The sequence below is a fragment of the Ziziphus jujuba genome, chromosome 9 (assembly GCF_031755915.1).
Source record: "Ziziphus jujuba cultivar Dongzao chromosome 9, ASM3175591v1".
NCBI lineage: Eukaryota > Viridiplantae > Streptophyta > Magnoliopsida > Rosales > Rhamnaceae > Ziziphus > Ziziphus jujuba.
The window spans coordinates 3,974,638-3,989,430 of NC_083387.1; the positions used below are offsets into that span (position 1 = coordinate 3,974,638).

The 14,793-nt window shown below is 29.8% G+C and overlaps 1 protein-coding gene across 1 annotated transcript; it reads left to right on the top strand.

Annotated features, from left to right (window-relative positions):
• The first annotated feature begins 95 nt into the window (after positions 1 to 95).
• Positions 96 to 10,317, top strand: LOC107425910 (uncharacterized). The gene is made up of 13 exons (XM_060820343.1): positions 96 to 597; positions 1,879 to 2,028; positions 2,944 to 2,988; positions 3,872 to 3,925; positions 4,058 to 4,147; positions 4,383 to 4,436; positions 4,569 to 4,658; positions 4,894 to 4,947; positions 5,080 to 5,169; positions 5,255 to 5,341; positions 8,649 to 8,885; positions 9,097 to 9,449; positions 9,598 to 10,317. Exons 1-13 carry the CDS (start codon positions 120 to 122, stop codon positions 10,282 to 10,284), a joined length of 2,469 nt encoding a protein of 822 aa, XP_060676326.1. The 5' UTR covers positions 96 to 119; the 3' UTR covers positions 10,285 to 10,317.
• The last annotated feature ends 4,476 nt before the right edge of the window (positions 10,318 to 14,793 follow it).

A 14,793-nucleotide genomic window follows, 5' to 3' on the forward strand; every position in this document is an offset into this window, starting at 1 on the left:
TAGAAGCGAAGAAAAACAAAAGGAAAGTATTACAGCTTCTCCCCACTGTAGATATACTGATACATATATAGAAGGGGGGAAAAAAAAAAAAAAAAAAAACACCTAGGAGTTCTACGGAGATGAGTACTCTGTTCAAAATGGCGATGAAAGGTAAATGGAAAGAGGTTGAAGAGCTTTGCCGGGACAATCTCGATCTTCTTAAACGGAAAATCACAAAAACAGGTGCCACAGCACTGCATGTGGCCATCACTGAAAAGCAACTTGACACCGTTAGAGAACTTGTGACGCTGATTAAAAGGGAGGACAAGAAGGAAGCACTTAGAGTTACAACCGACAAAGGCGATACGCCTCTCCATCAAGCAGCATCAATGGGCAGTCAGCTTATGTGCAAATGGATGGTGGAAGCTGATCCCACTTTAATTGGTTATCGGAACAGTAAGGGAGAAACCCCTCTCTTCTTGGCCGCTTCATATGGAAAGACTGGAGCTTTTCTCTACTTACACAGTGTCTGTGAAAGCATTGAAGACGGCTATTCTTATTCCAGAAGGGCAGATGGTTACACTACACTGCACTCTGCAATAGAAGGGGAATTTATGGGTAACATAAAATTCATATACAGTTTTATTTTTGTTTGCTGCCAATTATATATATATATATTTATATATAATCTTCTATCAGGCTGACTTGATATACTCTAGATTTAACTGCAAAAGATGTACAAATATATATATATATATATATATATGTATACAGGGCTGCTTAAGGCCCATGCCCGGGACCCCCATTTTGTTGGGCCCTGAAAAAAAAAAGTCCATATATATAATATATACGTTTATTAAATAAAATATAATTATTAATTTATTTTAAAAATATAAAAATTTTGATTTAAAAATAATTTTAAATTATTTCCAATTGATTATTGATTTTTAAGTAAATTCTAATTGATTATTTACTGTAATAATTATTTTTAATTATTTTTATTTTTGAAAAATAATACCAATTAAATCAATTAAATATTTTATATTCTATAATTGATTATATTAATAATAAAAAAGAGAGAAAAACTATGTTAGATATTCCTCTTGTTTATGTACTTTTTTTCATTTGTTTATGCGTTTTTTCTCATTATGCTCATTTATTTTCATCTCATCTCATTCACTCATATTTTATATTTGTTTAATTTTGATATCCAACCTATATCATTTGCAATTTTAATGCAAATGGCTCTAAAATAAAAGGGAAGCTTGTAATTTATTATTTATTTTAATAAATTTATATTGTTCATTCTCATAATAGTTTTAATTTTTATTTGTTTTCTATGAATTTATGATTTTAATTATTTATTAGTTTTTCTTGTTGTTAGTAAAAAACTAGACTTTGTATTCCTCTAGTTTTTGCTTTCATTTTTTTTTTATATCTTAATTTAAATAAATTAATTAAATTTATTTTGAGCACTAAAACTTTAAAAAAAATTAAATTATTTTCCCTCTGCATAGATTTATTAATTTTTGTTAGTGCTGCATTAATGGAAAGAAATATTTCAAAATTGAAATTAATAAAATCTTATTTATATTTAACTATATTTTAAAAAGACTAAACAATTAGCAATTTTATCAATTGAAAAATATTTATTATCAAATCTTGAATATAAAAATTTAATTAGTAATTTTACATCAAAAAAAAAATATAAAAATAATATTTAATTAAGATCCCAAATATTGTTTTTCGCCTGGGGCCTCAAAACTTGTTGAGACGGCCCTGTATGTATATATATATACATACATATATATATATATATGTACGTATAAACAATACAAAACAGTATGATTACTTAAAGTGCAACATTGTTAACATACAGTTTATGCATTTGACATGCAGATTTGGCATATGGTATAATTCTATTGTATGAAGATCTTGTCGATTCTGTAAATGAAAATGGTGATACCGCTCTCCATCTTTTGGCCAACAAACCTGCTGCTTTTAAAAGTGGTAACAAACTTGGATGGTTCAGCAGAATCATTTATGAATGTAAGTATAATGACTATTCAATTCGCTTAATTGTTATATTTATATCTACAAAGATATATAGAGTTGTGTGTACATACACACACAAAAATAGTATGCGTCATTTTTAACATTTCACAGAACTCTTAAATTTTTCGAATTTTCAATGCAATATTACATCAATTTCTTATACGTTTTACTGAACGAAACTACATATATTTTCATATTAAATATATACATATACTATATTTTCGTTTAAAAAACACGACACATCTAAACATTTTCATAGAACATTAAAGGCCAAAAAAAATGAAAAACCCGTCTTTTTTCCCTTTATTTTTTTGACTTCCAAATGAAAAACCTGTCTTAGATGCAATTAATTGCCCATAGAAATGAAAGTCAAAGCAATTATCCTGTCCCTTATGGTCGGACCAGTGACGTAGTTATTTTTTTAAAATAAATTTAGAAGGAACAATTTTATCACTAAATTTTAAATCCAAAATTTGAAAATTACCAATTGGACTGTTTTAACGGACCCCCACACATCTAAAAATAATTTAATAAATATTTGTACATGAAATATTTTAAAATTGCAATACAAGAGCCGATCAAAAAAAGATTGCAAAACAAAAAGGGTAAACTTGTTAGTTTGCAAAACTAACCTTTAAATTTTTGTTAATTCGAATGATAAAAGGATTATACATGCATAAAAGTTTCAAAGGTGGGTTTACCACTTTTAAAAATAAAATATTCAAATTTAATTAAATGACCATGTAACTTTTATGAATATGAAAACAAAAAGTATACAACATGCAGGTTTTAACATTAAAATAATTTTAATCCTTCGTAATGTATACGCATTATTAAGCAGGCTCTATGTAATTGCCATTTTTTTTTTAATTTATATCACATCGTTTTTTGTATATGATTATTTGACAGGTCTATCTGTGGAGCTGTACCTGGACGATAAATTCCCTTCGGAAGGTAGACATGATTTCTTAGAAATACTAATTAATTAGCAATAGTCATATTTTTAAAAACAAAATTAATTGGGGGTCGTGGGATTTGCCATGGAAACTATAGGTCATTAAACACTTCCACCCTATAATAGTAACCTATTTATACGACAAGTTCTAAGAATTGCCACTTATCCACCTAAGCTTTTATTTTAAATTATTAATTAAAGTGATACTTTCAGCATATACTCATTTAGAAAAAGATTTAGAAATCTAAAAATTGAGATCCTTAATATTTATCTGTTTATTCGGTAGTGCTGGGGTACCTAATTATGTAGCAAAATGTGATTAGCAGTTATATTTTTTTTAGCTCAATTGTACATAAATTTCCAAGAAAAATAAAATTCCACATGAAGGTTTAAACAATATTGGAAACAAATATAAAAAAAAATGAAAGTCACATCTCATCAGCTTAAACAGAGTATTCAGTTGCAATACCAGGTGATGGGTACAATTTCTTCTTTTAAGAAAAGTAATAAATTGATTTTGTTTCGTAATTCCTATGTTATCTAGCTTCCCTATATTTCCAATGCCTACACAACTTAAGTCACCGACCACAAAAAAAACAATTGATATAGAGAAGTACGCAACAATATTGTTTAGCACGAAACAATGAGTGTCAATAATCAATTAAATGTCAATATAACTATAATAACATTTTAAAGGGTAATTAATTCATATTTTTGTTGTTGTGAATATCAGATGATTTACCCTTTGTTAGGATGTGATCATTTTTAAACATCTATGTGTTTCTATTGTTGTAATAGTTTTAACCATCTATAATGTATCAATATGATCACCTTCTCTTTTGTTCTTTTTTCCTTTAATGTATATCACATCATTTTTTACAGACAAATCATATGATAGCAGTGATACATCTGTGGACAGTACTGTCACTCAAGAAAGTAAATATAATTTCATTCAAATACTAATTAATTAACAATAGTCATAGAAATTAGTATTATCATGGAACTTATAGATCATTGAAGACTTGCACATGTGATTATATTGCCAATGAAATTTCCCAATATTTCTAGTCCCTAACTTACCAAACGTAGAAGCAGCTGACTTAGAGAAGCAAGCAACAACATCCAATAATAAAGACGTCCAAAGTAAAGCTTCACAAGGTTCGACAATTCTTACTCTTTTTAATTTATAACTTGTATTTTAACATGAAACTAGTGGAAATTTTGATTTCTCTTATATACACAGAGAGTGAGAAAGTAATGGAAAAAAGATCCATTTTTAAACATCTATGTGTTTCTATTGTTGTAATAGTTTTAACCATCTATAATGTATCAATATGATCACCTTCTCTTTTGTTCTTTTTTCCTTTAATGTATATCACATCATTTTTTACAGACAAATCATATGATAGCAGTGATACATCTGTGGACAGTACTGTCACTCAAGAAAGTAAATATAATTTCATTCAAATACTAATTAATTAACAATAGTCATAGAAATTAGTATTATCATGGAACTTATAGATCATTGAAGACTTGCACATGTGATTATATTGCCAATGAAATTTCCCAATATTTCTAGTCCCTAACTTACCAAACGTAGAAGCAGCTGACTTAGAGAAGCAAGCAACAACATCCAATAATAAAGACGTCCAAAGTAAAGCTTCACAAGGTTCGACAATTCTTACTCTTTTTAATTTATAACTTGTATTTTAACATGAAACTAGTGGAAATTTTGATTTCTCTTATATACACAGAGAGTGAGAAAGTAATGGAAAAAAGATCCATTTTTAAACATCTATGTGTTTCTATTGTTGTAATAGTTTTAACCATCTATAATGTATCAATATGATCACCTTCTCTTTTGTTCTTTTTTCCTTTAATGTATATCACATCATTTTTTACAGACAAATCATATGATAGCAGTGATACATCTGTGGACAGTACTGTCACTCAAGAAAGTAAATATAATTTCATTCAAATACTAATTAATTAACAATAGTCATAGAAATTAGTATTATCATGGAACTTATAGATCATTGAAGACTTGCACATGTGATTATATTGCCAATGAAATTTCCCAATATTTCTAGTCCCTAACTTACCAAACGCAGAAGCAGCTGACTTAGAGAAGCAAGCAACAACATCCAATAATAAAGACGTCCAAAGTAAAACTTCACAAGGTTCAACAATTCTTACTCTTTTTAATTTATAACTTGTATTTTAACATGAAACTAGTGGAAATTTTGATTTCTCTTATATACACAGAGAGTGAGAAAGTAATGGAAAAAAGATCCATTTTCCGTGACTGTATCGGATTTTGTGCCAAAGAAACATTGGGTCTTATTGAAGCAGGTAAGGATAAATGCATCTAAGCAAATATATAGCAAATATATATATGTGTATTTAATTACAACTATAGGATTATGATATGTTGGGAGTCTAATAAAGTTTTTTAAATTACAAATTAAGATGGCATCCTAAGTATCACACTCCAAATTTTGTGAACTTGGAATATGAATAAACATGCTAAAATTAATTTCATAACAATGTTCAAGAATTTGCAGAAACAAAAACTTTATTTAAAATATAACAATATACGAAAGTATACTAATCAAAATTAAAAAAAAAATTAGAATAACAAAAACCTATTATAAAAATTTAATCCTAAACCATAAATAAAATAAGGACAACTAAACGAAGTCTAAAACTATGTCTAATCCTTGTCTACTTACCAGTTCAACTAATAGATACCCAAAATCATAAGAAAACTAAGTGAGTAATAACTTATTAAGCTACTAGGTTTTGCTTTTATATTAAAATAATCAAAAACATATTTTTACATATATAAAAACCAAACATTCAAATACATTTCAAATATATCTTAATACAGAAACAATTTGTTCATTATATGCAGTAAATAAGTTTAAACACAAAGGTCAAATATCTCAAAAACTAGTCAAAACAATCATGCACATTTATTATAAAAAATAAAAATAAAAAATTGGAATATCATATTTTCATATTTATCTAACTATAAGATATAATAGGACTTTCCAAAATAGATTTCCAAATAAAGACAAATATGTGAGACAAATATATAAAAACAAAATCAACTTATGTGAGACAAATATAAGTGAAGAAATCATAGATTTCCAAAACAGACAAACACTCATGCCCAAAGATGGGAGTCAAACCCCTACTGTGATTGTCAATAAGTCTTCCACATATAACAACACATCTAAGGTGAAGAACCATATATCATTAGGAAAGACCCTAACACAATTCATCTCAACATATAAATATATACATACTTACAAATATGAATCACTAAGGAAGGTTCTTGCCAAATTTGCCTACTAAGCACCATGTAGAACAAACTATCAAAAACCATACAAATTCATATCAATAGTTTCACAAATCAATAAATATCAAAGATTTATAAACAAATACTTATCATATCGAAGATTCAAAAACAATTTCATATAATAAATACTTCAAACTCATAAACATAACAAAGTCCCAAAAATCACTTTTCAAAACATAATCATTGTTTTTGTGTAAAAAAATGTAAGTAATTTACAAAATAAACATTCATCAAACAAATACATAGGTTTTGTTATAATTCCAGAAAAAAGTCCAGTGAACTTATCTTGAACACAATCAAAGAACAAAGCAATATACTGAATATGCTTCAATATAGATTCTCAACCTATAAAACAAGTTTAAGAATATCATATAAGCACAATATATCCAACAATACCAATGACCACAACAGTGGAGCTAGCCAAATAACCCCTCTAACTCTCTTCCAAGATAAGACAAAACTAAGAATATTCAAAACATAAATTTATTAGCTAAAGCAATTGGAGACCTTCTAAAACTCCTTTAAGGTCAATATACAAATTCTAAATCACTAACTATGAAATCATAAACCTATAATATATAATCATATCACTAAAACTCCAATATATACCCAATTATCAAAAACCAATCCCAAAACAAGAATTAATTCCTTGGTCAAACGATATCACCTAAATATGAAAACTTAAAAAGGTATTGTACGCATGCATAACTGACTGTAGTAAAAATTTCATATCAAAACCATAAATTAAACCCATTCAAAACTCAATAGAAATTTGACACAAAAATACTGAAAATATCAGATTTTTATAAACATTCATTTAATGTCTGATCTGCATCTTATTCATAAAATTTCTTTTTCATTTGAAATTTTACAGATTAATACTAAGTACATTTATGTACTCAAATATATTTTATAGCCCAAAGAAAAGTAAAAAATATGGTCAAAATGAATTTAATAACTTATTGACAAAAACTGAAAAACGGTGGTTTGTAGGGAGCTCAATCTAAAGAAAAATTTACTATAAATAAAATACAGGAGCAGAAAAGGTGAAATTTTACAAAGTTACACTAGATATAGCATAAATGCTTGTTAGCTTTTCAAAGACCAAAAAGTAATTTAAGTAGAATTTCTACCCTTAACCGAGCTGATCAGGAAATAAAAGCTGACAGCAAATATACGTCACTTAGAAAATCATCCCAAATAAAATATATGGAATTTTAATCCAAATTTTATATAGCAAAACTAGACATACAGAGGACACCACATACAAATTTTCAATCAAAACAACTTTCTTTGTGTTTATTTTGAAATTTTACAAATTGGCCATAGTGTTGCCATAGAAAAAAACCAGACAGGAAATGTAAACTTCAAAATTGCAAAATAAATTGACAACAGATTCAAATTGACTCAATAAATTTGTAAAGATTCATGAAGGTGTCTAACATCATCCAAATTTTGGAGTCAAATAAATTTTGTAGATATTTAAAATAAATCCGAATAGTCACATTATACAGATTCTCACAGAAATTTCATTTTAGGTTTTCATAATCTAAAATTCAATTTAACCCTAAAAATTCATCCCATAAACCAAATAAAGTCCTACAAAACATCAAATAAACACATAAACATAAAAATACCAACCTTGACAATCCTTCGAAACTTCTCAATCCTCTTCTCTACGCTCCAATAAACCCAAAGATCAATGAGAACCTCCAGTAACAAGGGAAAATTTAACTAATCTAAACCATTAAACAAATATCTTAAAATAAAACCCTAATAAATCCTTTAAGGCAACTAGTAAAAATAAAAAATAAAACTTACATACCTTAACTCTTATAGCTAGGAATTCTGTTCCCACTCTAAACATATATATAAATAGATCTTGGTTTTCTATCTCTGGTTTAACTCTAAGAATAGTAATAATATAATTTTTATTATTAATCTAAGGTAAAAAAAAAAAACCAAATAAATAACTAATATATAATTTCCTAAATAAATGAAAGCATATAAACAACAAATAAAACACATTATTAAAATATATATTTTTTAAAAGTCGCATGTTACACTAATTAAGCACTTACATGTAATTAATATGATATATTACATCAAATTATATGTAATTTGGGAGTCATATCCACTTAACGGTAGGGGTGCAAGCCCACAATAACAAAAATTATATATATATACAAACACACACACAACAAGGCTCTTATACTGGACATCCTTGTTTTTATTATATACTCACACAAGATATATAACATCTTCCTAATTACCTGTGAATTAATATTTGAATAGTAACTCCGTGTATGAGGATAAAGATACGCATTGAAGACATACGAGAAATAAGAAAGAAGCATGAATGGAGTGTCAAACTCATGGATAAACTCCTAGAATTTGCATCTATCTATGAGTACGTAGACCCTACAGAGGGAGACGAAGACCAGCCATTCGATGTTTCAAAAGAGTATCTAGAACCTGAACAAGGACACCACATGGACGAGGTCACCTCATCCAAAGTTTTGCAAAAATGGGGTAATTAAAATGCACAATATGTGTGTGTGTGTGTGGGTCTAGTTTTTGTTTTGGTAATTTTATATATGTATATAAATATTGCTGATAATCACAGAGAAGAAGGAATTAATCTGGTAATTAAAATGCACGATATGTGTGTGTGTGTGTGTGTGTGTGTGTGTGTTTTATGCTTTGGTAAGTTTATATATATATTAATTGGTGATAATCACAGAGAAGGAGGGGAAAATCAAAGCGGGAAAACTAGAATCAAAGGAATCAGCAATATTAATTGCAGCCAAAAATGGAATAGAAGAAATAGTGACGAGCATCCTTGAAGATTATCCAGTGGCCATTAATGACAGGGACGCACGTAAGAAGAATATATTGATATTGGCAGCAGAGAATAGGGATTTTAATTTATTTAACTTCTTGATCAACAAGAACTTCGTGAATGAAAGTATCGCTTGGCAAATGGATGACGAAGGGAACACGGTTTTGCATGCGACCGCATTCCACAATAAACTTAAGCTCTGGCCAGTTCATGGAGCTGCAGCACAGATGCAGTGGGAAATCAAATGGTTCGAGGTAATTACTTAATTTATTTATTTCTGATTGCATGTAATATATACGGAATTTACATGGTATCCGCATATCCGCAAGGTAAAATGAATATATATATTGATTCTTCATAATAACATTATATTAATTTTTATAATCCATTCCATTTTTTTAGTATGTGAAATCCTCAATGCCTTGTGGCACCTTCTATCCACGAAACTACAAAGGACAGAGCGCAGAGGAGATTTTTACCGAAACGCACGAGGCACTGGTTAAGAAAGGAGCAAATTGGCTGGTCAAAACCTCAGAATCGATCTCTGTGGCGGCGACTGTTGTTGCTGGAGTCGTATTTGCCACCTCGTCTTCCATCCCAGACGGTCTTGATGAGAAAACCGGCAAACCCAAACTGGAAAAACAGGTGGCTTTCCAAGTTTTCTCCATCTCATCGTTGCTGGCGCTCTGTTTTTCGGTCACGGCTTTGACCATGTTCCTGGTCATCCTCACATCAGGCTTCAGAGAAAGAGATTTCCGCAGAGACCTTCCTTTGAAGCTTATATTTGGTCTGACGTCACTTTTCATTTCCATAACCTCCATGTTGGTTTCTTTTACATCTGGCCATTCTTTGATGACGGAAGGTAAATTCAGATATGCCGTCTTTCCCGTTTATGCCGTGGCTTGCCTTCCCATTTCTATTTTCGCCGTCGCCCAGTTTCCCTTGTATCTTGATCTTCTCCGGACTAATTTCAAAAGTCGGTTTGATTTCTTCCCTTTAAACTTATTAAATCACCTCAGCTGGGTATGGAAGTTAATCAGCGTCTACCTGAATCCAAGGAGAACAAAAAAGTCTGAAAACGAAAATTGATGACCATTACCAATGAGGAGGACCTATATAAATATAAATATATATATATATATGCTGATGTGTAATGGATGTGCCTTAGTCAAAACAATTTTCTAAGAGTTTTTTTTTTTTTCATTTATTTATTTTTAAAGCTCTGTTATATGTGTGTGTGTTGTATTTTGAAATACTTTATGGTTCAATTTTATAAATATAAATTATTGTTTTGACGGCCGGTTGATCAATCGTGAGTCAAACGAGAGTTTTCCTATTAACAACATTTGGCAACAAAGTTAGAAGATATAATTGTTTAATAATTTTATTTTCGTCATTAAAAAGGTACAAATTTTTAGTAGTATAAATGTCTCAATATGTGACTTTTATGTAACAGTTTATCCATACGTAAACCTGATAACTAGTCTTATGCAACGTAGCCTTAAAAAACAATTATTCAGTATTGCATTGTTAATTACTTGTCACACCACTTTCACCCATATAAAAGTTTTCAAAACAAATGTGAGTAATGTATTGGCCAATAAATTTGAAATATTTTCTTGCAAGTAACTTTTGCTTGATCAAGTTCAATTATCATTCCTTTCAAAAATTTAAGTTGAATTGAAATTGATGAAAGATGGATTATTATTTCTTTTATTATTTTTCTCTAATACTTTCTTTATATATAGATCCATCTTTTTTGAACTCTAACGCTTCCCCTTATATATGAATCCACTTTTTTGAATTGCTTTTTTTTTTTTTTTTAAACTTCTATTTAGGTACTTATTTATATATATGTATATATATATATATTTTTTTTTTCTATAAAATTGTTGAGCTTTGACCCAAATCCTCTCGAATTGTTGACTTTGTTACCAAATTAATTGATTCCTTCTTCCAAAAATTTAAATTGACGAGAGGTAAGCTATCATTATTCTTCGACCATAATCTAAAATGTTGTTTTATATTTTTAAAATGAAATAATTATTTTAGAATTGAAACAAATTTTTTTTTTTTTTTTTTTTAGAAATATCAGACAGTTTTTATACTCAGTTCAACAAGCTATAAAACGTGTCAGATTCTTTGGCCAGAAGGTACTTGGATCTCAGAACTTGATGAGGTGAACCAAGTAAAGCTATGCTGTAAGTAAAGAGTAAATGAACTTTTACTTCATCAACACCAGTATTAATAGATTTAGCATCTACTTTATCATCAACCATTTTTCTAGTGTGCTTTCTGTAAGTTATTGGATTCAACAGTAGGGGGCATCATACATTGATTTAAAAAAAAAAAAAAAAGATAATTTGCCAAGAGGAATTAAAAGACTTGTGCAGAAACTTTTTTCTTTGGGAAATATTTAAGCTAAAGGAACCCATGGTTACGAAAATGAAATGATTACCAGCATAATATATACATTTATTTCTTTTACCAGTCCACAGGATAAGAGAGAATTAAAACCCCAAAAGAAAAAGGGGATAAAAATGCAGAACATAAATGTAGAGTAACCAAGGGAAAAGAGTGATTTTGTCATCCTCTCTGCAGTTTTCATTTTCTCCAATTTTAGACACACCATTTTACTTTAATTTGGCATTGCTACAGAAGAACTGTCGTCCTATCTCTTTCTATAATAATTGAGAATATTTCTTTCAATCAATGTAAAGAAGGAAAAGAAAAAAAAGTGTAAATTCCAGTATGAAGCATGCGGCATGGGAATATTGGGATATGAGTAACTTCATATCCAAGTCTTAGAAAAAACCACTCTCCTTTCATGATGGAACTACATATCAAATATTTAATAACAATTTTCTAATATTTAATTAGGTAAATGAAAGTAATTAATATTATTTTTATCCATAATTAAATATTTTAACGTGCTTAGATATCAGAGCCAGCACCAGGCAATTAATCCCAATTCCCACACCATCCACAAAACGATAAAAGTGTCAGCGGCTTTTTGTATCCCAGAAAGGGAAGTTATTTGACAGGCAAAGAATCAATAATGCAACTTTACAAAGAGATTCTGAAAGACGTTGCCATGGATATCACAATTTTACCTGTTTCCATCTTTTGCTTATCTTCTGCGGAAAATAACACTACTTTGTCACTAGAATGAACAGATGGTTATGAATATAAATAGGAACAATTGTTAAACACAAATATAAGTATATGATATAATATAATATATATATATATATATAGATATATTATATATGAAAAAACAAAGTAAGACTCACGAGATGAGGATCACAAGGTCAGGTGACACAGCACTGTACGTAGCAGTCTCAGATTGACAAGAAGATATTGTGGAACAACTTGTTGAGATCATTTCCAGAGGACCAGATGCAGAACAAGTACTTCTAACCAAGAATGAGAAAGGGAATACTCCCCTTAATTTTGCAGCATCAATGGGGAACATGAAGATGTGCGGTTGCATAGCAAGCGTTAATCCTTCCTTGATAGGTGCTATCAACAATGACTGAGAGACTCCTTTTTTCTTGATGGATCTTCGCGGTAAGAAGGAAGCTTTCCTTAACTTAGCTGCTTTTCATTTGCAGTGATATTTTCAACAGGGGATCCAAAAGAACAGAACAAAAGGGATACAGAGGAATGCAATGCCACTCTGTTTAGTCTTTAGTCTTGTATTTAATCCCAAAAGAAAGGTCAGCAATGCAATGCCACTCTGTTTAGCCTTTAGTTATTATGAATGCAAGTTCTGTAACCAGACTATCCCATTTTTGTGATGAATAACCAGACTATCCCATGATCTATAAAAGTTTAGTTACTTTTCGATAATGAAAAAGAAAATCTTTCTTCTGCAAGGAATGGTTAACAATGTATCGATTTCAATATGTCATATTCCTTAGCAATTTTTATCTTGAATACAATATTATAGCCAGTTCTTTTATTTGTTGAACATAGTCCTGTGCTTTTCTGTCGCTTCCGTGGTGATGTTCCTCTGTATTCGCAGGCCTCGATACCAACAAAAGGATTTCGAGATTCGAGAAAGACCTTTCCAGTAAGCTTTTCGTAACTACATTTTGATTTCACATTTGAATTAAAACCACTCTTAGTTTTCTTTTGTTTTTTTTTTTTCACATTAAATACAAGACAATAATATATAGGTTCTATCAAAAGAAATAATAATAATTTAAAAAAATAATATTAATGAAGACTATAAATGAATTTACAGGATACTATTAATCCCATTCTTATTAAAAATTAATATTAAAAACACAATCTAATCTATCAATATATCTATAAATATATATATATATTTATATTATTATTTATTTTTTTATATTAAATGTTAAAGTAGCCTGACAGATAATGAGAATATTAAATTAAGAAATAATATAAATACAAAAGGAGAGGTGTTGGTGGGGGAGCGCAAAGGTCAGATGATGCATGGTAATTGTCGACAAAATGATAGACAAGGTGGGCCCATATAATCGAGATAGCGGAAAGCGGAAGAAAGGGTTTCCACCTCCACCATGGGGAAACAGAGGTGGGGTCCACCTCCACCTTCAGGGTAACCGGGGCCCTTGCCAATTTGCCTGTAGCCCATGGGCCTCCGTTTAACACGTGGCACTAGAGGGCAAACAAACCGCTTCGATTTATGGTTTGCTTTTTTATCTTCCGTACCACGAACTGTTCGGCCACCGGACCCAATCCATTCCCCATTTACCGTGGAGCCCATCCATAATTGCCTTCTGAAGCGACACGTGTGCTCCATTATGCACTGGGGCCTATAAAAGGTAGAATCCTAATGATTTGAGGATCCAACGGTGCAAATTTTAATTGCCTTCTGCTTGCACTTTCCAATGGAAATAATATTATATTTTAAAATACCGTCTGACATCCTCTATTGATCACGTAGACTAATGTACTTCCTGTATCCCTTAAATAAAATAACAGCTGAATGGATAAATTTTAAAAAAGGAAAAATTTTTAATTTAGTGGCCATTGCATTATTTTATTTTCCTGGAGAAACATGTTATAGTTTGTAATCTTTTATATTACAACTTTTTTTTTTTTTCATTCACGAAAAGAAAAACTTTGTTTTATTGTTTATTAGTTCTTCTGACATACAGTTACTGTGTTTTTGCTGCTTTTTTTTTTCCTTAGAACTGATCGTTTTATGCTCATGATTTTAAAACATATTAATTTTGCATAATATTATTATTACAAACCAGTGGAAATATTTACCAACATCTTTGAAAAATCCTAAACTTGTTCTCGATTAGAAGTGCGTACGATATGATTGTAGCTTTATAATCTTTTTCATATAGTAATGTAAGAAAACATTTTTAATTAGGAAGGCTATGGCTCTCAACGATAAATAATAAGGGGAAAAAAAATTAATACTAATCTATTTTTTAAAAATAAAAATGAAAATTAATACTAATACTAATCTATCAGCAAACATCAGAAGCAATCCGTCCCGAGGACAAAATGGTTAATTGTAGGAGCTAAGGGGGACAAAACAGTCAGTGAAGGGCAAGCAATTACGTGGCGTCCTGGGGTTGCAGCCCCCCTGGG